The following is a 23227-nucleotide window of genomic DNA, read 5'->3' as shown; positions in this document are numbered from 1 at the left end:
TTCTGGTCTTTTGTTTTCTGTTGCTGTTGAAAGATTATCAAAAATCAAAAAATCTACAAAAAAAAAAAAAAGCGAGTTATATTTGTTCCATAAATGTTTATAATTAGAGCTGCAACTGGCACACATTTTCATCGCTTGATCTACTAAAAACCTTAGCACTTGTTCATGGGAAACAGCGCATTTTATATTATTGATCGAAAATAAAACTTCGTGTTTTCAAATCAGATTATGGCGTTACAACAAAATTAAATAACTCACTGTTTCTTGAGATTTTCGTTTATGGTGGAAAAATCCCAGAAATGACTTTTTGTTGCGGCTCCCGCTTAATTTTCGTAGCTCACTCGAGATAACCTTCGAATCGAACATATTCGCCAGCTTTGAGCAGTCAACAAAATCAACAAACGAAACATAAATTACATGGAAATAAAATTATATATATATATACACAAGATATATACAAAATGTAATTAATATTAATGATATACGAAATAAAAATAGCAATGAATTTCAATGTGAAATAGTAGATGCTATTTATCTCATTTATAAAAGGATTTTATGTTGAAAAAGGCAAGGGATTTTTTCTAGTATAGTAAGGAACTGGCCGATTCCCTTCTCAAAATAAAAACAATATACTTTCATATTTTTTGTTTTTTTCATACGTTTTTATTTAACTTACAATTTTGTTTTCGGGTTTCTTGTAGTTTTTTTTCTTTTAATGATCTTCTTTTAAATTTTTTTTGTTTTTTTTTTTTTAAATAATTCTTTATGTTTTAGTACATATAATTACAACGCATTATTTTCATAGGACTTCTATTTCCGACTCTCGATTGCAGCTGGACTTCGCGCCGATACACTATTAATTTAGCGAGCTTCTTGTATAATTTTCTTTAGTAATTTTCTGATTCCGGATTGTTCATTATTCCATATGCCAAACTACAGAAATCAATGTTACGTCATCGTATGCTATTCATATACATAGCTATATGTATAAATAGATGTTGTGTGTATATGGTATAACCTGGCTAGCTTGAAGTTACAATCACCACAGAGATTGTATATCATAGTTTTCATTTGGGTTTCTAACAACCTCTTCAATCTGACCGAACTATTGGCACGGCTAGCTCGACTTTTCCCGGCATATTTCGATAGCCTGATATCAGCTTCAGGGGGAACTACATATTTTCAACAAATTAACGAGCTGGACAATACCAATAGCTTGATCAGATTATTCGCTTTTTCCGCCATCCTTCAGTTAAGGGTATAATTGTTTCGTTTTAGATTAGAAATTGTTTTAGGTGGAATTTTGTTTTCTGTTTCGGGGGGAAGACACCACATGCAAATAGCATCTTCAGCTGCATTGGGAGTTGGATGAAATGAGGCGGTGTAGGCGGCTTTAAGTATCATATACAAATAGCGTATATATATATATGTTTATGTATATACATATATATATGTAACATTATTTTTCTTCTTCGGGTTTTCTTGTGGTGTCTCTCAGTTATATTATTTACACAGCTTCATTTGTGGTTTGCATAACGCAAAAAGGGGTTATAAATTTTACAATACCATTCGCTATTACTGTTTTGCTTAATTTTAAATCAGACGCACAGCTGGCATATAACAGATATCGTACTCCTAGACTTCTCTTCACTCCGTTTGTTGCAGTGCATAATGACAATGATCAACAGTTTGTGTAATAATGTCCGATATCGACATTATCTTCACCAACATAAACATCTTCTGCTGTCATCATTGTCAGCATGACTTTTTACTTAAGTGCTATTAACTAAATTATAACTTAATATTATTAATGTGTGATTTTTGTGTGTGTTTTACGTACAATTGCTATATGTAGGTGCTAAGGAGTGAGGGAAAAGGGGTTCTTTTATAAAAAAAAAAAATGACAGGCAACTATCTTTACGGAAAAACGAAACATACATTTACAATTTTATTTTCCCGTAAGCCGTGTTCATGCAATTTCCGCGCAATGTTTCCTTTTTTCAGTTCCAAATGGTGGAGAGGCTTGGTTGGTGTTTTGATGACCGGTAGCTTTACTTTGGGCTGGGATCGCGATTGCTAGTGGATTACATGAAGCGCTGGCGTTTACTGCTGTAATGGCAAATGTCCATTTTGTCGTCGATGGGGCTACCGGGCCTTTTGCAATGGCGCGCTATTTCGTTGGCAACAAATGCAAAGAGTTCCGGGCCACTGAAATGTAAAGAAAATTCATTAGTTACTTTACCCGTTCAATTGTCAGTCCTAAACAGAATTTATTGGGTTTATTTTCTTTTCTATTCTAATTCATTGTTTTTTACATTCAATAACTAATACAATCGCCTTTCGTATTTTATTTTACTTTGCTCTATCAATATAAGTTTTCAATTTTTGGAAAGATAACTAAAACCGGTCCTCAATGCTATTGCCAAACATTGTATGCTTTTCTTTCCTATTGCCTTCGTCTATGTTACATTCAAAAACTGGCAGTAGTTGGACTCGAAAACACACTCTCAGTGATAATCTTGCAATATTTGTACCAATAACTAGAAAATTCTAGGCAATTCTTTGAACTAACCGTGGACGCAAAACCAAGGCCTCCTTAAAGGTGTGCAAGTCATCGCCGATACCGCCGCCGGTGGCACCGCCAGTTCCCTCCTGACGACCACCGACTGCTCCGGCTGACAGTAGATGTCCACCACCTGGGACTGTCGGCGGACCGCTAGTCAATCCCAGTCCGGAGCTATGAAATCCAAGGCCAGAGCCACCGCTGCCGCTCTGATGGTGATGCTCCGGTTTCGGCGACCTTCAGAGAACAGAGAGAAAAACATAACTTTAATTTGGCTAGTTCTGGGATAATTTCAACGGCGACTCACCGACGATTGGCATGTGGATTTGAATTAGATGGCGGTAGGGGTTTTCCGGCCAGATAGGCCAAAAGATCCTCGCGCCTTATCATCCGGCGTTTTTTGCTGCGCGCCCAATCGGCCAATTCGCGAGTGCGTCTTTGGTAGCCGCACTGAATGGCAGCGTCGCTGGTGCGTTTGAGACCATCACATGATTCTGTGTAAGATCACAATTAGTTATAATTTGGAATACGTTAAATTGGACAAATCAAACCTTTGTAAAGTGTTGTCACAGTGCCAGCTGCGGTTTGGAATGGCAGCCAAAGGGCGCCTGTGTCTGAGGAAAATGTGTTCGATGAGCGCTCTACAAGTAATACATTCCTTATTAAAAATCTTTGAATATCTAGATAAATATATTTCATGACCTAATGTTTCTCCCGCTTCACAGTATGGTTTTTTTTTTTATAATTGATACATGATGCTATTAAAATATGTGATGAAATTTGGTATACCCAAAAGGCAACACAGAATTTATAAGATGATGAAACGGTACTTTACATCTTGGCATGTTCGGCATCGCAAAGAAAAAAGATTTCGATCGATTAACTATTTTGGTTAAAAAAAAAACAATTTGTCTAATATGGGACTGAATAATAATATATAATATAGGATGTGATCATTTTGTATATACTATGTACATACAAATAAGAAGCTAGTGGAATGGAAAATGGACGACTTAAATACGATCCTTGCAAAAAGAATGCAGAAAGGAAAACAAACATGTCCGGTCCGCCTTTTCGATCGTTTTTTCTTTTTCTTTCGTCCACTGCTCCTTGCACACCTGCTGCACGGAAGGACGAAAAGGAACGAGAAATAGAGCGAACGAGAACAGGCGTTATCGACCCGAAGGAAAAGAAAGAAAGCGGTGCAAAAGGGATGGCAATAGGCTCTCAAATATAATTTGCAACAAAATAAAAAATATATATACAATTGGAAAGCAAAGAGCGAGAGAGATTAATCTTCCATTTTGTTGCGTTCTTTCGTTTTCATTTCGCCAACCTAAAACAATGACGACAGCAAAACAGCTGTTCGACCCTCACGCACACACTAGCAGACAAACAGATGAGCCTTCACGCACATGTTGATTAATGATATCAACAACAACAAAAGGGGCATCAGCAATTGGGGAATGAAAATTTTTTAAGGCGACGCCTCTGCCCTTTTCATCCTCTCCCTATTCCATTGCCATTGCACTTGCCTATCGCTATCTCTCTTTTCTAGCCCTCCATCTCTCCCTGTCTCTCTTTCTTTCTTTTACTCCCTGTTCTATTGCATCTCCCCCCTTTACAACAAGCCATATCAACAACAACACTAGAGCCCTTTCTGCATTTTGATAATGCGTAGTATTGAGGTGTGAGCGAGATGGGGAGTTGCATTTTCATGAAAGCCGGGCTGCTTGCCTCATCTTCTTCTTGCTGTTCTATTAATACCTCGCCCAAAACTATTTTTGAAGAGAGACTGCACACACACACAAACACAGCACACAGATGGACAGACAGAATGGAAACACAAAGAACAGCAACAAAAACTGAAATAAAAAAGGCAAAATGTTGGAGCATATAAGCCGAAGCCTACGCCCTTGGAAGGGATAACAGGCTCCTCACCTCTGTAGAGCTGGGCAACGGCTGTGGCCGAGTCTTGGAATGCTCCCCAAACGGTGCTCAGATTGTTGTCCCGCTGACGCACATATTCCCGTTCGAATTCGTCGTGCTGACCGTGGATTTCGCGGTGACACTGCTCCTCCAACCAGCTCTCCTCGCCGCCCGACTCCGGTTGTTGTTGCATTTCTCACTGTCGTACTCTCTCTCTGTCGTTCTCCTTTGGGGCGAGTGTACCAAGCTACGGTTCCTTTCCCGTTCCGGCAAATGCCTGGACTACCTTCTCTTCCTCTTCCGCTGCTCCTTTTCTGCTGCTGCTTATTCTGCTTCTTCTACTTTTGGTGCTGCTGCTACGACGACACACGCACACACACACACGAAACTAAACGCACCAACACAATCGCACGCACTTTGGACCAAACTCTTGGTTTTGATATTGGAATTAATCAGGAAATCGGATGGTTATCCACCGTCTTAACCGTTTAGGAAAGGCGATGCCTCTTCTGGGCGCCCTCTTGTAAATGATTTATATTTTTTTATTCTATGAACTTCAAGCGAGCAGCACTTTTATGTTGTAAACCAGCACAAAAAAGAACTCACACTCAGTGATAGCGTTGCCAGACATACTAGAACTGTCAAAACGAACGCTGCTTACATTCTAGTTCGATTTTCGATTCGCGAGTGAGTTCTGAGCAGGTGAACTAGTCACGTTCTTTAAAATAAATATGGTGACCTAATGCTGTATATACAAATTAAGATTCATTATTACAAGTTATGTGAAATTGTTGTATTTTTTATTTTGATGACTTTAAAGCTAAAAGTTGCGAGGTTTTAGTTCCGTTGCAAGTGGTTCCGGATCCGTTAACTTTTCAAGAGAGTGGCAACGCCGTCCAAGTTGTCTGCACGTTTTTAAAAGCCGGCCAAATCGTAAACATCCAAAACAAAGTGAAACTAAAGAATTTGATCCTCTACCACGAAAAATCAGGATGTTTATGAACGCCAATCTCTTTGAGCCGGGCAAAACAAAGCCGGAGCGGAACTTCATTCAATTGGCGGTGAAGCAGAACCAGCGCTTTGACGGCCGGCGCTCCAACGAATGCCGCGATGTGGAACTGACCTTCGGTGCGGATTGGGGAACTGTTGCGGTGTCCCTGGGCGAGACGAAGGTGCTGACCAACGTGACTTGCGACCTAGGCGCTCCGACCACCTCCCGGCCTAACGAGGGCAAGCTCCTATTAAACGTGAACCTCGGCGGTGTGGCTTTTCTAGACGAAGTGCAGAGCACACATGAGCCGCGTTCGCTCACCCTAAACTCCCTGCTTGAAAGGACCTTCCGCAGTTCCAGGTGTGTCGACCTGGAGTCACTGTGTGTGGCCGCCGAGCAGCATGTGTGGTGCATCCGCGTTGATATTAATGTGCTTAATCACGACGGTAATCTGTATGGTAAGTGCCCTAATCCGAAAAGAGACTTTCTTAGTTACTCAGAAAGTGATCTTTATTGATTAATAAGTAAAGCGTAAATCCGCTTTTCTTTTTTATAGATGCCAGCACCATAGCCACCTTGGCTGCTTTAATGCATTTTCGTCGACCGGACGTTACCTTTGCAGACGACGAGCTGCATATTTATACAGAAAAGGAGCGAGAATTCATTCCATTGCTGTTTCTTCACTATCCTGTGAGTGTCACATATTGCATTTACAAGAGCAGTAACCAGCCAATAGTGGATCCAACGTTGCTGGAGGAAAACGGAGCAGATTCGGTGATTGTTTTGAGCTTCAATTCGTACCAGGAGCTTTGTACTCTGAATGCTGGAGGCACTGCACCCACAAATGTTCGAACAATCATGCAATGTGCCCGAAATGCAGCAACCCGCGCTAAGTCCCTGGTCGACTTCATACGCAAAGCTTTGTCGCTGGACGAGGAGCGCCGATTGCAAGGAGGTCGATTTATCCAGGGACTGGCAGCACTGATTGGTGATACGCAGCCAAAGCTGAGTTTTAGAAAACTGATGGGTCATCAAAAGCAGGATCAACAGGTTCGTACCAGTGAGAAAATGGACGTGGATACCAAATGTATTGACAAGCCTGAGATCGAGGAGGAAGACCCGCCCAAAAAGGAAATAGGTGAGTCTTTCTGTGTATGAGAAAAGTTTCCCAAATTCATTCAATATAAATATTCATAGACGCCCCCGTGGACTCCAGCAGTTGGCTGCCCCAGGATGAAGACTTGCAGGAACTGCCCACACCATCAGAGGCATCCATATCGAAGGCAGGCAAAGCCAAACAAAATCGCAGCAAAAACAAGGCCAATAAAAAGCAACTCGCAAAGAAACAAAGTATGCTTGCAACAAAAGTAATATAAGCCAGAATCAATTTGATAACTTCCTAAATCTCTTCCAGATCACAGTGACTCCGAGGAGGAAGCCAAGCAAGTTATCTAGCCGATATGATAGTCATGGAGTTAAGTGAAAATGCTTTCTATTAAGTTTATTTAGGCTTAAATGTATGGCTAAAATCAGTCTAGGCTTTAACAGAAATCGTTTAATGCGGAATTCCAATTGATTTATGGAACCGATGTTCGTTTTAGACTTAGACTAGAGCTCTAAATATATTTCCAATCCGCTGGGGCAAACGAGATGATGTTTATAGTTAAATATTGCAAATTATTTCATTTACTCTCTTATATCAATATTTTGTTGACTTCCGTTTCTATTTACTTTAATTGTAGTCTAATTGTGCTTCGATTCATTTAAGGTTTATTTTTTTTTTTTGTTTGGTTTACTGTTGTTTACTAGCCATCCCCACTTAAAATGATTTATAATACAAACGATTAAATGAACAACATTCGCGTCGCCATGTCTTCAAGCCTTATAATACGAATTGCTATCTGATTCAGTGTTGTGTGTTTTCTGTTAATTTTCTTGTAAATTTACATAGTTTATTTAATGTAATGCGTGTATATAGAGCTATTAACAACGGACCAAGGCTACAATTAGTTTTGTAAATTTTGTTTGTTTAGTTTATGATTAGTTTTTATCGCGCTATAATATTTTTTGGGAGCACCAGTTGCCTTTTTCCTTACATTCTTTCATTGCAATTATATGTTATATGTTGAATATTATTCGTATTCCGGGAAGAAGTTGAGGAAAGGATTTTGGGCAGTGGTGTAGGTTTAAGTGTAAGTTTTGGATTTAAAGATGAGAAGGACATTTCGCTATCAGTATTTTCGTTTTTTTCCTTATTCGGGTGAACAATGCTGACGTCCAGCAAATGCAGCAACAATGTGAGATGTGTTAATTGGCGGTTGGCCAGCGTTAGAAGGAGTAGACGTCGTCGGCGTCGTCTTCCTCCCTACGCCCGCCGACGCGCCTTCAGGTGGTGTCGTTGCCAAGGCCGTTTTTCTGGTCCAGCTTATTCGAGCCCATTTTCACCATGTAAACAAAGAACGTGATGATTTCCTTCTCTTTGATGGGTATTGTCTTGAAGTGCTTCATAATGGTCTAAACAAAAAAAGGTGAAAAGTATCTTGATTAATTATAAGTCCTTAATAACTAAATAAAATGCAAGGAAATAGTACAGAAAAAATTGTGGAAGCGAGCCCACAATTATCCCTATTTAATTTACTAATTATATTAGGTTCGCAAAAGCACAAGAAGTGAGGAATATCAAAGGAATCTCTTGGATACTCCACTCATGATAACCATAATAAAGGCTAAACTTACATCTGCCAGCTGTGCCCGCTTCATTCCCTGCCGCGTTTGGACCTTGAAGTGGCGCTTGTAGCGACGCAGCGTGCTCACGCCCAGCTGATAGAGATCTGGAAATTCGTGCAGATCCGTGTCCGTCTCATTGCTGTCGTCCTCGCTGTCCTTGCGGCGTCTTTTCGTGCGCACCGACTGTATGCGCTCCTTGTGGTGGTCGCAGATGTAGATGTGCTGTGCGGCCGGATCACTGCTGAGCTTGAGCCGCTTCTGGGCCACCGTCTTCTGGATCCGCTTGGAGTAGCTGGCATAGCCGGCTTGGTTGCGACATCGCTCCATGTCGTCGATCAGGCAGCAGGTTTGGTCCGTATGACCACGGCTGTCCTCCTCACCGGTGCTGAATCCGTTGTTCATCCTGATCTTGCTCTATCTCTCGTGATTTGCAATCAAATTCAAACCGTTCCTGCTTTTTGATGCTCTGGCCTTCTACGTTTCTCTTCTCACAAGTTTTTCTTTCCCACTGCTTTGCTTTGTTTCCCTCTGTTTTCCCTTTGACTAAACAAGATGGTTATCGATATCGGAAAGCGTTTTATGTCTGCACCTATCGATAGGTAGTGCGTGTTGGTAAACACAAAACTTTTAATACAGCTTATTTTTCAGGCTCTTATTTTTAGAAATTTGATCAAATTGGTTAGCTACATTTTTCTGGGCTAAGAAACATTTAATAAAATATCATTCCCGTTAAAATTAATTAATATTACACAGAAATTTTATCGAAAAAAAAATACTAAAATACTAACATATTTATTTTCGCAAAACAACACTTGTACCTTACCTTTAACACTTTTCACAGCACTGACTATATTTGCGATAGGTACGATACATACGATAGTAACGCCGGAAAACTAACTAGAAATAAGATATTGTGATACATTAATTAAAAAATGTCGCCTGGAAAACAAATTGCCAGCGATAGTGATATGGAAACGGTCCTGGAGGAGTTCAAGCAGCGCCAGGTGCGCCGGAACAGCGTGGGATTGGCGAAATACACGTGCAGCGTGCCAAAATGTGAGGCCACATTCAAGCGGCTAGACCAATTGGACCGCCATGAATATCACCACACGGGAATTGTCAGTATAGACCTTTCATTCGTTTTAAATAGTAGATAGTAACCCTCGACCATTGCAGAAGAAGCACGCCTGTTCGTACGAGGGCTGCGACAAAACCTACTCCATAGTGACGCACTTGAAAAGGCATCTAAGAAGTACCCACGAGCGTCCTGAGGCGGCAGCCCAGAAGACCGTTAAGTGCGCCCTTGAAGATTGCGGTAAGATGTTCATCTCAGTCAGCAATATGACCCGTCACATGCGCGAAACCCACGAGTGTCCACGGGTCTATCCGTGCAGCTATTGCAGCGCCAAGTTTTCCCAAAAACTAAAACTTAAGCGTCATGAGATCAGGGAGCACACGCTGGCGTATCCCTTTAGTTGCTCGAAATGCTTGCGGGGATTCTATCAGGAGTGGCAGTGCCAGAGTCATGAGCCCACCTGCAAGCAGTACGAGTGTCCCGGTTGTCCACAGAAGTTCAACAAGTGGACGCTGTACACGAAACATTGCCGCGATACGTTGCACGGCAGGAATCGGCATAAATGCGAGCGTTGCGATAGCATCTTTGACAAGCCCAGCGATCTCAAACGTCACATCGAGACGAAACATCAGGAGGTGGAGGAAAAGGAGGCCTCCGCTGCTTCATTCACCTGCACAGAGGAAGGCTGCGGTAAGAGCTACTCGTACTTAAGGAATCTTCGCCAGCACATGCTGTCCGCACATTCGGGCAGACGTTTCGAGTGTCAGACCGTGGAATGCGGACGCTGCTTTAGCAGTGCCCAGAATCTGGCCAAACATTTGCTCAGGGATCACAAAGATGGTAAAAAGAAAAAGGATACGAAAAAGGGGACCGCAGAGAAACTAAAGTCTAATCCTCGCAAGCGACGACGCGATGCTGGACGCAGCAAGCATTCGCGACTGTCAAAGCTGGCTTGCCTGCAGTTAGACAAGGATGACGAGGAGGCGGTTCGGGAACGGCAACCGGTGGCCCTTGAAAAGGTTACCAAATCACTGATCGAGAACCCCATCGAGGAATTGCTGGCACAGACCCTGCAAGACGAAGAGGAAGTCGAGCAGGAGTAAGGCATATACATTTCAAAATGGGGAATGAAGGTCAGTCTGTTCAAAATTTAAAAAAAATAAGTATAGTAGTAATAGTATTTGGCTAGAAGAGGCTAAATAATGTAATAAGTTCCGAAAAGGCCATAAAATAATAAGAAAATCTGAAGAAGTTACTACATAAATAACTTAAAGACACAATACATTAAACAGAAATGACAAAAAAAAAAATCAAAAACTAAATAATAAAATAAAATGAATATTTACTGCCAGAATTATCTGGACAAGGATAACCTTTATCACCTTTTATATATTTTTGAATATAACAATAAATTATCACCTCCCCCCTATTGGTTAGTGATTAACCATTAAGTATAAGCTTACTTAGAATAAATTATCTCTAGTCGTCGCCTAGAGCAGACATTTTCTTTAATTTATTCTAAGCATAAGAAGCACATTCCTGTATTGAAGCTATTAACTAACGTGAAATTATTTATTTTAAATAATAAAAACTTTAAGTTTTCTGAGAAAAGATTAACACCCTTTCTATCCAAAAAAAAATCCAATTAGAATACACATTTCTTACACATTTTTCGTTTGTTTTTATTTTTATTAAACAATCTTCTAAAAACAAAACAAAAATGCTTAATGTGTGGACGCGATGGCAGAGGAGAACTGGAAAAGTAAGGATTGATACAGTGGAAGTGGGTGTTTTTAGGAGGCTACAATGAGTTGATAATCTTCCGGCTGCGCATCTGCACCATCCATTGCTCGTACTGCTGCTCCGGCGTCTGCGGCTCCTGGTAGTAGTGCTGCGGCGGCTCACCCTCCTCTAATCTGAGGAAGTAATGGCAGTGCTTGTACTCCACCTTGCCGTAGCGACCGCGGCCGTGGCGCCTCACGCCCTTAAACACACGTCCCTTGCCCACAAAGGATTCGGCTGGAAGGTAAGAATAATAAAAAAAATAAGTCTCATATCAAGAAATATCTTAGTTAATACTTGGTTCTCTAACACTTGTTAACCTGTTTATCAGCTGTAAACAAAAGATAGAGAAAACAAAACTGAAAACAGGTCTAATAATCGGACAAACTATGCGGAACTGGGTAATTTTTTGGGATAAAATTCTATTTTAATCCATTACTTCAAGTAATTATTGCAAGGTGGTGGAAGTTCAGACCAATATTTATCTTCCACTGCTTACCTATCCATAAATTGCTCTTGTACTCGACATTGTGTCGTTCCACAGCCATTTGCTGGGCCTCCAAAATGGTCTCCTTCACATCAGTGGCACCCTTTTTGAGCACAAAGTTCAGCTGTTTGAGGGCCTCATCCACGGACATTCCGCGGACAAAGGCGGCAATGTACCACATCTTGTCCGGACTGTATTTGATATTGTTGCGCATATGGCAGATGTACTGAAAAAGTGGATACCAAAGGATTATAGATTGCTTATCTATCAGACGGGTAATCCGATCGCTATTTACCGCTTTCCTTGGCTCCTCGTCAGTCTCCTGAGGTGGATGCACTGTCTTATTGTATTCCAGCCATTTTCGTGGTCCGTAGTTGTGCTTATTCCACTTGGCACATAGAAATCCGGCGGAAGCTCCCGTGTGTAGGGATTTCACTTGTTGGGCAGGTGGTGGCGATATTGTGTTTAGAATTTCCCCCGATCTAAGGAGCACTGCTCCCTGTGGCGCCTGCAAGCGCAGTTGGGCCATCTGTCGAATCACCTTGTGCATCTTAAGTCTGTTATTTTATCACAAAAAATTCAGGCAATTCAATCGGGAAAGTAAAACGCAGCCTTTCGGTCGCGTAATCTGCCAGTGTGACCGACGGCAGTCTCTCAGTCATACACTTAAAATATACGACCAAACGGCTGATCTGCTGGCGCTGTGGCAGGGCTTTTAAAAACATGTGGCACCGCTTGTAAATCCATCTGGCAGCACTTTATACTCTTAGTAAATTAATTTGGAATTAGCAATTTATGTCCTTATCCCCTCGTTTAAATAACTGTAAATGATTCGTTTTCGTTTGCCATTACATAAATATATAAAATGAAGTCATTTAATATAAGTATAAAAAAGGTGAAGGAATTTCAAACAAAGCATTCTAACTGTTCTATAATATTACTTTAGTTATTATGAAAATCAAATTTAAAAAAAGGATATTAGTTTAAAAAATTTATGTTTATAAATGTGTGTGTTCTGAGCAATATCAAATCTCATTTCCCGCACTTCCATTCAAAAACGCCAACGGTCCGGCATCGCTGCCTCTGAATTTGAAATAGTATCTGAGGGATTGTTGTCTATCTACTCGCTGCATTCGGTCGCGTGAAGCGAAACTTGGCTGATGTGAACTGCAGAGCGCTCGCGATCGGAACGGATATTTAACGGGCGCCAGATTCGATTTAGTTTAAAAATTCAAATTCGCGTACGCAAATCCCAAATCGATGGTAATTGAAAGGCGAAACTGTGACATTTGATATATATATTTGTATATCTAAAACTGTTTAGTGACATTCGGAGGTTTAATTGTTTGTTTGTTTTTCATTTAATTAATTTGCATGGGCATATTTTGCTCTGCCTCGGATTGCCGGCAAAAAGTCTGAATAGTCGGATTGCAATACATTCCGAGATCTCGTGATTGCGAATCTAAGCCATCTGGATAAATGAGGGAACTTATTTTCACTGCAGCGTTCTAATTTCGAGGGAGAATTAATGTACGCATAAAAGGCACCCAAGAAAATGTTGTTTAGCTCTGAAAACTAATTTAAAAGTGGATTTTACCTGAAAATTGATTTTAACATCATAATCAAAAACATTTAAAATATTGATTTTGCTGTTTTAGAACTTAATAACTAAATATATTTAATATATTGACCTGATAAACAGATCTATCCCTGAACATCCATTGCATATAGACCAACAAAAATGACACATCAAATGGTCGAAACTTTTGCTAACGGAAATTACAGTCTTCCCACACGAAATTCACCTTTGAACATTATTTTTTCGAGTGGGATGCTCGCACATAGATAATGAAAAAATAAACTTTTGCTATCATTTTGGTTGTTAGAGAGCTTTGAGGTTGTTTTTTGTATGTTGCTCTCCCGAGTCTAGAGACTACATACTATAGTCTCCAATGAGTAGGCGATCTCGTACGAGCTATTCACCTATGTATCTATGGCTGCGCTAAGATGTATCTTACAGATATTTTGCGCCATTAGTCGTGGTTTAAATCTTGCTGCGTTCGCTGTCGAGGTAGAGCAAAAAAATAATATATATAAAAATAAAAGTGAACTACACTAATTACCAACAAAAAAAAAAAAAGAAAAGAAAAGAGAGAGATAATAAAAACGTAACACGCGACGCGCTAAAATTTGCTTTAAACATTTTTTTCAAGTGATGAAGCACCAGTGAAGAAAAGTGCACTCACAAAATAATGATGTACTATATAATATATATATAAATATATATGTATATAAACAAAAAAAAAACGCAAATAGCCAAAATCAATAAAGTGAAGCAAGTCCACTGATGTCTCAGCTGTATTTGCACCTTCTTCTTTTTTGTGCAGTGTAGAAAACGATCTGTATATGCACGTCTATATATATACATGTGCATATATACCTAGATATAGGCGGTCTCTGCTGGGCGTAGCACACAGCATCCAACTTTTTAGATTTATTTTTAGATAAATGATCGGGTGTGTGTTTTTTCCACTAATTTGATGTGTTTTTTTCGTATTCATATCTTAACCATCTGGGCAAGATTGTAAGGCCTTTCCAGCAAAGACTGCAACTAATTACGTTAAATTGCTGAAAACTTTGCTTATAAATCTATTTCAAACTCAAACTAAAACTAAACTAAATACTTAAATGAAAATAGTAAATAAATAAACATCAAGAACCTAGCAGAGCCAATGGGTATATTTTTAGAAACTTTCTAAGCTTTAATGCCAGATTTGTGTTTGTCTTTTCCATTTAAATGCAAATTGCTCGGAACTTTTTTATGCAAATTTTTGCGACTTTCAGTTTACAATTGAGTTCGCCTGGCAACGAATATCAATTTGTTTTTAGCCTGCAATTTGTGGGCCAGAAAATTAACTGTCTTATTTATATTGGCACATTCGCTAGTCATTGTGAATGCCAGCCGCATGATCAATTTGTTGAATGTTAAATTGCCTACACCATATGGTGTTCTACAGCTAATTTTTTGTGCTTTTTTTTTTTTTTAAATTATAATTCATTTTCTTGTCTATGAATGGCAGCCGCCCATCAATGAACTCGAGTCGCCCACACCCGACGGAAAAACTGGGCATTATGTATGGTGGAAAATGTGTCAAATGTCACCTGCCTACACCGCCTACAACTTGTTTTTGTTGCAACTTAGTTACACGGAAAAAAACACATCTGTCTGTTTAATTTATTTATTTATCTTCAAATTGCCTTTGAAAATGATCTAGAAACTTAATTTGTGTAGGAAGAGCTAGCTGGTTTTGGCCTGGCTAAAAGTCTAATGCCTTTTGGCCGTTATTTTGTTATTTTGGGCAACCTGTTTGACGGCCCATTACGTCACCATTGAGATGCTGTAGAACGCGCCAAAATCTAAGCATACAGCTAAAAGGCAAACAACCGTCAAAAATGTCTAAAAACAACAAATCAGATTTTAAAAATTAGCCAAAAGATAAATAATCGACCTGAGCGATACCCTAAAATAAAGCTTAAATGGCAAAACCTTTTGTGCTTTTTAAAAAAATATTATTTGTGAAAGAAGTGCAAACTTTGCAAAGATAAAGTGGATTTTTAATACTAAAAACTAATTATTAATGGAAATCAATGAAAATGAAAGAATGACAATGTAAGAAAATCGATAAATTCATTTTATTGCATTTTTGTCATTGAAACTCAAGAAATAATATGAAATGGAACTCAACCGTGTAATAAAGACCGATTTGGAATACCCGTAATTGCCTCGACATCCGATTTCTAGCCGACATTTAGCCCTAACCACTCCGCCCACCTCGCAATTTCCCAAGGCCAAGAGATCTTGATGTTAATGTTGAGACAGAGAGAGAGAGAGAGAGAGAGAGAAACCATAGAGATAGAGATATGGAGACACCGAGATACTCAGCATTTGCTGAGTTGAAGAATAGTCTTTTTTTGTTTTTGGCTTTTGTGTTTTATGCTCGTTTTTTTTTTGGTTTTAGCTTTGGTTTTGGAATCTCAATTCATTTCGGCCAAGGTTGAGTTTATATAATAAATAAAGCCGCGTGTGTGTGTGTCTCTTTTGACCATATGTTTTGTTATAATAATGATTCTCGATCTTGATCGACAGCTGTGAAGATGCAGGCGTAAAAGTGCAAAGTTCTTGGATGCGAAACCAACGAAATCGATTCGAAAGAAAGTACAAATTCTGAAAACACAACTCACCGAAAAAAAGAAAGTTTAAATAGAAAAATAAAGATATACAAAACGAAGTGCAAAATGAGTGGAGTTTTGTTCCACCGGAGCGGGATGATGATGATGATCCCGATCCTGTTACTGATCGCGATAACCGCCCATGGCTATAACCTCGATCTGCCCAGTTACGTCCGCTTCCGGCAATCCTCCAATACAATGTTCGGCTTTAGCATTGCGATGCACAAAAGTCGAGGTGGATACTACGGCAATCAAAACAAGTAAGTTATGAAAATGCTATCTAAATCTTAATTAAAATAAGTTCTACATCTTATGGGATTTATCTTTTACGCCGAAGTTCCCCTTTGTTCTGCATTACAGCTCCCAAATAGGGTCATTTATTCGACTTTATCTTGAAACGACCCTCTTGACATTTCTCTTCAATAAATTATCTTCATTGGGAGAAATGTGCTTTAAACACATTCTCGTTTCTGATAAGTAAATCGTATGAGATTTGAGCAGGCTTAACATATTTTTTCAGTCTTTAGTTTCCGGTTACTATCTTCTAATCACTTTCACTGCACTGCTGCTACTCTTACTTATGGTATTGTGTTCTTAAAATTACTTAAAAAATATCGGAAGAAAGTTTCCCATTTTTATTTTCATTCATGCTTCTTAGAGGAATTGTAATAATTTTTAAAAAAGTGTCAGTTCTTGTTAAGTCAACCACATTTTGGGTTCTTGTAAAAGAATGTTTCAAGATTGTGTTGTAAGTCATACAAATGCCGATATGAAAAGGGAAGAACATTCACTGCATTGAAAATGTTGTAATCAGAAGTTCGTCATTTTCTTAAATGTGATAAGTGAAATCAACGAAAGTAATAATGTTTCCGGGTTTACACTTATTTTAAGAGCCATTATTCAAGGTCCTAATCTGTGAAAAATGAGTAAGAATGTAAAATATTTCAGTGAAATCATTTCGAGGCTCTTTATTTTTAATAAATACTATCCTTTATTCTATACAGATTTAGATTTGAGTAACTATATGAATGCTATCAATTTCACTCAGTAACTCGAGAGATACCATTTGGCAAGACTTTGGTCTCGAGAGACCATTTTCTTAGTTTGTATATTATTTTTTTCGCAGCCCGTCTACTTGTAGAGATAATCCAGTGACATGTTAATCTGGGAGTAGAGATTCCAGCTATCTTCAGAACGCTCTCAGCACGCAACCGCCGCTTCTCCTATCTCGAGGAGCGTGTAAATATCCATCCAGAATGCTAAACGCCCATTAATTTCAATCGCCACAAGATAGCGTTTTTCCCATTTCAAAGAAGATGGAATAAAGATTCATTGATAAATAATAAGATGAGATTGTGGCGCAGTGCCGGGCCCATTGCACTGCCCTGTCTGTCTGTCCATTTAAATCTATCTGGGACACTTTTGACTTTTATTAAACTTCAAGCGGAAAGTTTATTTGGGTCTTCTTAGATGTGCCTTTGACCCCCTGACAAATGGCGAAAAAAGGCATACCATATTGCCCGCCCATGCACAGCCCAGCCAATACTTTCACGCTATTCATGTGAGCCGTTCGATTGGGGCGATAGCCTTTCTGAACCCACTAAGTTCAGCTTGATGGACCGTGTTAATCGCATAGTCTCAGTCTGACACTCAGAGAAAATCGTAGGTAGTGGTTTGTAATTGGCGATTTAATTTACTATTATATTCATTCAAAGATACTTTGGAAGCTATGAGATTAGTTGCTAATTTTTAAAATGAAATTCTTTTAAGAGAACAAAATGATATATTTCGATAGATATTTTAAGATAAATTATAATCCCTGTGTATGGTGGGATTCAACGCTGGTCTCCTTGAACTTTTCGCACGTTAGTTGGATGGTTAAGAAGAGGAGTGCTATTTGGGGTCTACTATAGAGAGAGTTCGAGGACAGAAGAACCGAGACGAAGTCTACTGAAGAATTGAAGATACGTACCATCGATAGAGAGAGTGGCTGGGTGAAAGAGCGGATGGAGTGGCGACCGGGCTATCAGGGCAACAGCATCTGGCTACGTGTGTGAATGGCCTTTTGGCCGTTTGCACTTCTTTCTTCGCCATAAGTCTCTATAATCCATATATATACACATATACGCCAGTCTTAAGTTCCAAAAAAAAAAAAAGAAGGAAAAAGAATGAGCTGCCGCGCTAAGTGCACTTAAAAGCAACGAAAATTATTTAAATGCAGCGTTAAAAATGTTTACAATTCAATAAACAGACGCAAACACACACCGATTTTGGTTAGACCCTGCCCCAGAAGAGGCGACACCTGAAGATACAGATACATAGATACCAAATACAGAACAAAAAGTTAGCACCAACCGGCTTTTAGCCTCAACATCGCTGAACTATGAATGCTCTTTGGGAATGATCTCAAAATGTTTAGCATGGCATTGAGTTACTTATTTGTTTGCTGAAAACAAACCTGAAAAGGTATAAAAAGCAATTAAATTAAAATGACATAATGTGAGCTCAAATACTAAACATTCCTCCGACAATATTGATAGCACTATCTGTTCCACCGAACCTTATACAGTATAGCCTAGTCTAGCAGAGCAGGGGGAATTTGATTCGGTTCTTGAGAATAATATAATCTTGGGTCGCTGAAAATAGGGAACTACCCAGCTGACGAAGGGCATTATTATTTTAAGGCCTAAAAGCTTAAAATTACCTGGTTCCATTCTGCTCTTCTCGTGAGATAATTGTGTGCTAAACTTCAGTAAGACCAAAGACAACGAAGTGAGGAAAGTGGTAAACACAAAAGGTGGCTAAGTAACTTGTTGTGGTTATTGTTTATAAGGCAACAACGGCCTAAAAGCTGTTGGCCAATATGTATTGTAGCGAGTATGTGGTTTGCCCTGAGAGCGCAGAATGAATCGTTGGCAATTAATACAGTGTATATCCGTATCTGCGGAGGCATTCTATACGCGACTTTATATCTTCATTGCCACCTTGCGGATAACGTATGTGTATCTTTGTATCTGTATCTTGGTACCTGTACCTGTACCTGTATCTCTTGGTGCGACATAGTTTTCCGAGTGTATCTGTTCTATTTACGGTCAAGTGTTTAGATACAAACGGCAAGGTTGTCGCCGCCGCTTCACCCAATTGGCCAAATAAAGTCGTTTGTCCGTTATCCAGAACGAGAGTCGATCGGTTGGTGGGTAGCTTGGCTTGACCACAAGTTTCCTTATAGATGTATAATGGCCAGGCCAACTCATTAGCCTGACCCCGTTCCCCATGCCTTGACTGCTTTTGGGATCCTTTCATCAGAACGTTATATGTAGTTCAGCTTCTTGGTCAAATTGCTATATTGCTAACAAAGTGAAATCGTTGGCAAAGTCAAGTATAGTTTTTACTTAAATTTAATGAGTTTTATTTGCTTTAAAGATCAAATATGGAATTGAAAACCTTTTAGGCAAGTTAAATACAATATCTCTGAGTTGTTTAGTAACCGAATCTTGTAGATAGCATCTCTCTAGAGTCACCCCTTGGTATTATTTTTAGCTACTTCTCCAGTAGCCCACCAACATCGATCGCAGCCGAAGATCACTTGAGGAGTTCATTTAGGGTCTCCATCTCTATCTGTTCTCCAGTAAGTGGGCTGCAGCCCGGGTCTCTGGGCAATCGATCTATTGCATAAACTCAAATAAACTACTGTCAGCTGCAGCTCGGCGATCGAATGGATCGTTTTTGTCTCTCGGCCTTTTTGTTGTGGTTATGAAATGGCAAAAACGTCGGCAGGCAATGAGAACTGTAATTGATTTCAGACATTTATGCCGTAAGTGCACTGAGAAAAATATTACAGATTTTATACGGGCATGTTGTAGAATTATCTATCTTTTTATAAGTTCCTTTAATATTCGAAATGTTAATATTATATTATACAATTTTGTATTACCTTTATTCTTTTCTCTGTACGCTGATACTTTGGCATTTTCATTTGTTTGGCCAAACCGCCTTAATTGCCGCTTGATTGCGGAGTCTCGAGTGGTGGAGTAGATATCTATCTATCGTAGATCGCAGATACTCCATTCGTCTATCACCTATCGCAGATCAGCTGGCTATACACGGGGCCCAGGGAAAAACGGAAGTGTCAATGTGTTAAAAAAAAAGGTGATGGGAAACCGCACACACATACACACGCACGCCCTTAGGTACGGGGAAATGGATAATGGAAAATGGTAAATCGAAAATGCTAAATCGCTCAATGGACAAAACAAACGCCGGGCCTGTCACGTGTGCAAGGGTTTCAATTTTCCCTATTTTTTTTCCCACTTTTTCCCAGATCTTCAGGGGGGCGCACACATGTTTAGCGCCGACACGCCCTCACCGTTGCCCACTTTTGTTTTCCCAAACATTTTCCCCCGGCTTTTCGGTTTCGATCCTCACCCTCATATCGCAGTTTACAGATCCGATCGTTTCGGTTCCTTTAACGCGGCCTGACTCCGCAAGTGAGTTGGCTGTTTTTTTTTTTCCTTTTAATATGAAAGGTTTCCCCCCTTATTTACTTCGCGTTGTATTTGAAAAGGTTACAGTGCCCCTAAAAAGTCAACTTTGATCTGCGGATGTAGGGTTCAAAGTATGGAAAACAAAAGCATTTCCGTAGCCGGGTTGAAATTCAAATATTTCTAAACTAAAACTTTTCAGAACTCGACTAGTATAATCTTTTGAGTTGACTAGATCAGCGGAAATTGGAGTGATCTCTCAAAAAATTTTCTGCTGACAAAAGAAAACCATTTAAGTAAACAAATATCAAAGATTTCTAAGCTTATATGTAGTTAGAATAGAGATTTTTGGGCAAAAAAGCATCTTAAGGATTTTAAACAAAAACTTCAATATTTTTTGTAGATGTTATGCTCTAACTTTACCAAAACCAGAATCACAGCTATAAATCATACAGTTTTGAGCAGCTAATGATCGCATCTAGCACCCCTATAACTTTTGGTCTGATACTCGAAAATTTCGTAACATCATCTTTTTTTTTTGCGAAAAATACAAAAAACTTAAGAATTTTAGGTGTGAATGCAGTTTTGTTGCAAATTTAATAACGAATCTAATGAGGTACAACATTTCACATTTGGATAATTAATAGCTTCGTAATGGTCAAAATACTTGACTTTTGGGCATAAAATCAGGACAGAAAAGGGTCAACAATAATATTTCTAGATTTCAATGCCAGTCGATTGGGTTCAAATATATTATATATACAATCTCCTGCAGCTGTCTTTTGAGCTCATGAGTCTGCTGTTCGCTCACTTTCCTGTGGCACTGTAAATGAAATTCATTCAGGAGTGAAAATGTGTGGCAGGAAGCATGCGCAGCTTCACACGAGCCCGGCACCCACATCTTCACTCGGAAACTGAAATGGAGAAGGTCTAGAAATTGCACTGCAACACATACTCAATTATATATATATATATATATTGTAAATATATATCTGGATATGTATGGCCGTCACATCCTGCGAGCATGTGTTCAGCGAATGAGTCGGAAGTCGGGGGTTTGAGAGGGGCGGTAATTTTCGTAAAATGTTATTTTTAAAACATTATTTTTATTGCGGCTGCTGCTGCTGTTGCCGTTGCTGCTGCACGCGACGTCGAAGTCAATGTCGAAGGTAATTCAAGACGGGCCTCAATTTAGCATTCAAGGCGCGATCCAACAGAAGGTTTTCCATTCCATTTTCATTTGTATTGGTATTTGTGTGTTTTGTATTGTATCCTCTCCTTCTGTTTTCCCTGAATTTGGTTTTCAAGACATGTGTGTGGAAAATTGGTTTTAGATCTATCCTGTTTCTCGTGTGGCTTTCCCTTCCAATTGAGACATTCAATGTGTATCGTAATTAAAAATCGAACAATCGCATTTGTTGGTTTGGCGCCTGGCCGTATGTTATTTTATTTATTTTTTCACTTTTCAATTGACTCGCATTGATTGCCGATTATTTTAGAGGCTGGTCGGGGGTTTTTGATCTCTATAGGGTCCACTGAACACCAGAACAATATCATCGCATTCCGGGCTGACGCGTGCTCTACAATTTACAAATTAAAAATTACGTAAGCCCGAACGCTTGACTGCCTCGTAAGTTGCTTTGGCAATGGGGAAAAAATTATCATGCAATATCAAGAGATAGAGAATAGTCATAAAATCAAAACAGTTACAAAAAAGATAAAAATATTTCATCAACTTAACTTGGAAGTAGAATAAATATCAATATAGTTTTCCCTCTAACGTTTCGAGTCTATCAAAGTGCGATCGACCTCATGTATGAAAATAAATATATGGGGGGTAGAGTGAGTTTCTGGAAATCAATTGAAATGAGTCGAATAAACAAATATGCATTAATCATTGACTGAAGAAAGGTCTCTTTTTTTCAGAAATTTCGTTGTTCATTGAATCATTTGAAATGAAATAAAATGAAATGCAAATGCAAATGCAAAGGCGCCCCCTCAAAAGCCAAACAAGAAACGAAAAAATGGCTGGAGAAGGGAGGAGAACCTGTTTTTTGAGTTTCTGTCATTTGAGTGTTTTTTTCTGTCCATAAATTAATATTAATTATAATCAACGACGGGAGAGAGAATGATCGAATCGACGCCGATCGATGAATGCCAATGATGTCAGCACTCAATCTAGATACAGAACTTAGAAAGATACTCAAATTCGGAATTGAGAGGAGCGAAAAGTCAACTTACTAAGTAGAGCTTTTTGTTGGAAATTTCAACTACTACTACTACTACGACTACTACTTACTAAGACTACTACCACTACTACTACTTCTACTACTAATACTACTTAAAAACGTTATGTTTTTGCCTTACTCTGTAATAAAATGCAGCTGGCTATTTGTGTAATTTAAATTATTTTTAAATACATTGCAAATGCCGCTAGAAAGAACAGATTGCCAACTTCCAAAGACCCATTTCATTCATTCGTTTATGGAGTTGCACTTGGAGAAATTTAGAGTTTATAATTTATGATATCAAAAGTAAAGATAATATTAATAGAAAAGTTGTTTGAATTCTTCAAGGATACATTTTAGTTCTCCATTATTATTTATTTACCTACCAAATTGCCTGTCAATCTTTCGCTCAGTGTACTTACTCGCCCATTCATAGGAAGTTCCGTCCGCGATCTTCTTTGGGTCGCTCCCTCTCGAGTTTCACGCATCTGTGCGATTTTTGCTTTAGTGAAGCGTCAAATTGTTGCATGTGGGCCGGGCAGGTCGGCCAATAAGGGGGCGGATCCTCAAGGGGGTGGGGTTTAGGGGGTTGGGTGGATTTTAATCAACTCTCAAGTGTTTGATTTGGACCGTTTGCGGCGTGCCTTCTATAGCATCCGTAAAAGTTGGCCTACACAGGGAGAAAATGTAAAAGTTAACTATTTTATTTACACATTTTGTATATATTTCATAAA

General features: G+C 39.2%; 6 protein-coding genes across 11 annotated transcripts in view; 3 read left to right on the top strand and 3 right to left on the bottom strand.

Moving 5' to 3' along the window:
• Positions 1–1477: 1477 nt before the first annotated feature.
• LOC108103480 (UPF0472 protein C16orf72 homolog) lies at positions 1478–5132 on the bottom strand. The gene is made up of 5 exons (XM_017208985.2): positions 4505–5132; positions 3115–3204; positions 2871–3057; positions 2573–2800; positions 1478–2208 (listed from the first exon to the last, which is right to left on the bottom strand). The coding sequence occupies exons 1-5, from the start codon at positions 4683–4685 to the stop codon at positions 2085–2087; spliced, it is 810 nt and encodes a 269-aa protein (XP_017064474.1). The 5' UTR covers positions 4686–5132; the 3' UTR covers positions 1478–2084.
• A 229-nt stretch (positions 5133–5361) lies between these two features.
• Positions 5362–7132, top strand: LOC108103475 (exosome complex component rrp45). Its single transcript, XM_017208979.2, has 4 exons — positions 5362–5941; positions 6040–6621; positions 6681–6833; positions 6898–7132. Exons 1-4 carry the CDS (start codon positions 5485–5487, stop codon positions 6936–6938), a joined length of 1233 nt encoding a protein of 410 aa, XP_017064468.1. The 5' UTR covers positions 5362–5484; the 3' UTR covers positions 6939–7132.
• A 281-nt stretch (positions 7133–7413) lies between these two features.
• LOC108103483 (histone deacetylase complex subunit SAP30 homolog) lies at positions 7414–8779 on the bottom strand. The gene is made up of 2 exons (XM_017208988.2): positions 8220–8779; positions 7414–7997 (listed from the first exon to the last, which is right to left on the bottom strand). Exons 1-2 carry the CDS (start codon positions 8610–8612, stop codon positions 7869–7871), a joined length of 522 nt encoding a protein of 173 aa, XP_017064477.1. The 5' UTR covers positions 8613–8779; the 3' UTR covers positions 7414–7868.
• A 259-nt stretch (positions 8780–9038) lies between these two features.
• LOC108103478 (transcription factor IIIA) lies at positions 9039–11092 on the top strand. Of its 2 annotated transcripts, XM_017208981.1 has the most exons (3): positions 9039–9328; positions 9387–10418; positions 11033–11092. In XM_017208981.1, the coding sequence occupies exons 1-2, from the start codon at positions 9143–9145 to the stop codon at positions 10386–10388; spliced, it is 1188 nt and encodes a 395-aa protein (XP_017064470.1). In that variant the 5' UTR covers positions 9039–9142; the 3' UTR covers positions 10389–10418; positions 11033–11092. The 2 variants fall into 2 exon arrangements, with proteins under 2 accessions (XP_017064470.1, XP_017064469.1); XM_017208980.2 differs by lacking the exon at positions 11033–11092 and having other exon boundaries at positions 9387–10891.
• Positions 10954–12220, bottom strand: LOC108103482 (39S ribosomal protein L22, mitochondrial). Its single transcript, XM_017208987.2, has 3 exons — positions 11850–12220; positions 11567–11780; positions 10954–11304 (listed from the first exon to the last, which is right to left on the bottom strand). The coding sequence occupies exons 1-3, from the start codon at positions 12102–12104 to the stop codon at positions 11087–11089; spliced, it is 687 nt and encodes a 228-aa protein (XP_017064476.1). The 5' UTR covers positions 12105–12220; the 3' UTR covers positions 10954–11086.
• Positions 12221–12669: 449 nt separating this feature from the next.
• The window catches only part of LOC108103474 (integrin alpha-PS2), a 30542-nt gene continuing 19984 nt past the window's right edge, over positions 12670–23227 (top strand). For 2 of the 5 annotated variants that reach the window (XM_017208978.2, XM_017208974.2), the window contains exons 1-2: positions 12670–12817; positions 15702–16044. In XM_017208978.2, coding sequence (XP_017064467.1) covers positions 15851–16044 — 194 coding nt within the window. In that variant the 5' untranslated portion in view covers positions 12670–12817; positions 15702–15850. Of the gene's footprint in view, positions 12818–12898; positions 13085–13129; positions 13812–15701; positions 16045–23227 lie in introns of those variants that run through there. The other 3 variants (XM_017208976.2, XM_017208975.2, XM_017208977.2) reach the window with 3 other exon arrangements.

Source organism: Drosophila eugracilis, unplaced genomic scaffold, assembly GCF_018153835.1.
Source record: "Drosophila eugracilis isolate 14026-0451.02 unplaced genomic scaffold, ASM1815383v1 contig_496, whole genome shotgun sequence".
In the NCBI taxonomy this organism is placed as follows: Eukaryota; Metazoa; Arthropoda; class Insecta; order Diptera; family Drosophilidae; genus Drosophila; species Drosophila eugracilis.
The sequence above is the reverse complement of the archived record's forward strand: the minus strand, read 5'-3'. Positions and strand labels throughout refer to the sequence as shown.

Bases quoted from the DNA above. Each gene is read 5' to 3' on its own strand.
- LOC108103483 (XM_017208988.2), bottom strand. From the start codon at position 8,612: ATGAACAACGGATTCAGCACCGGTGAGGAGGACAGCCGTGGTCATACG. The intron at 7,998-8,219 runs GTAAGTTTAGCC...TTTTTTGTTTAG, and splicing joins AGCGGGCACAGCTGGCAGAT to ACCATTATGAAGCACTTCAA.
- LOC108103478 (XM_017208981.1), top strand. From the start codon at position 9,143: ATGTCGCCTGGAAAACAAATTGCCAGCGATAGTGATATGGAAACGGTC. The intron at 9,329-9,386 runs GTCAGTATAGAC...CGACCATTGCAG, and splicing joins AATATCACCACACGGGAATT to AAGAAGCACGCCTGTTCGTA.
- LOC108103480 (XM_017208985.2), bottom strand. From the start codon at position 4,685: ATGCAACAACAACCGGAGTCGGGCGGCGAGGAGAGCTGGTTGGAGGAG. The intron at 3,058-3,114 runs GTTTGATTTGTC...GATCTTACACAG, and splicing joins TGTGACAACACTTTACAAAG to AATCATGTGATGGTCTCAAA. The intron at 2,209-2,572 runs GTTAGTTCAAAG...TTTACATTTCAG, and splicing joins GCCTTGGTTTTGCGTCCACG to TGGCCCGGAACTCTTTGCAT.
- LOC108103482 (XM_017208987.2), bottom strand. From the start codon at position 12,104: ATGCACAAGGTGATTCGACAGATGGCCCAACTGCGCTTGCAGGCGCCA. The intron at 11,781-11,849 runs GTAAATAGCGAT...CCACTTTTTCAG, and splicing joins ACGAGGAGCCAAGGAAAGCG to TACATCTGCCATATGCGCAA. The intron at 11,305-11,566 runs GTAAGCAGTGGA...CTTACCTTCCAG, and splicing joins CAAGAGCAATTTATGGATAG to CCGAATCCTTTGTGGGCAAG.
- LOC108103475 (XM_017208979.2), top strand. From the start codon at position 5,485: ATGTTTATGAACGCCAATCTCTTTGAGCCGGGCAAAACAAAGCCGGAG. The intron at 5,942-6,039 runs GTAAGTGCCCTA...TCTTTTTTATAG, and splicing joins TCACGACGGTAATCTGTATG to ATGCCAGCACCATAGCCACC. The intron at 6,834-6,897 runs GTATGCTTGCAA...AATCTCTTCCAG, and splicing joins GCAACTCGCAAAGAAACAAA to ATCACAGTGACTCCGAGGAG.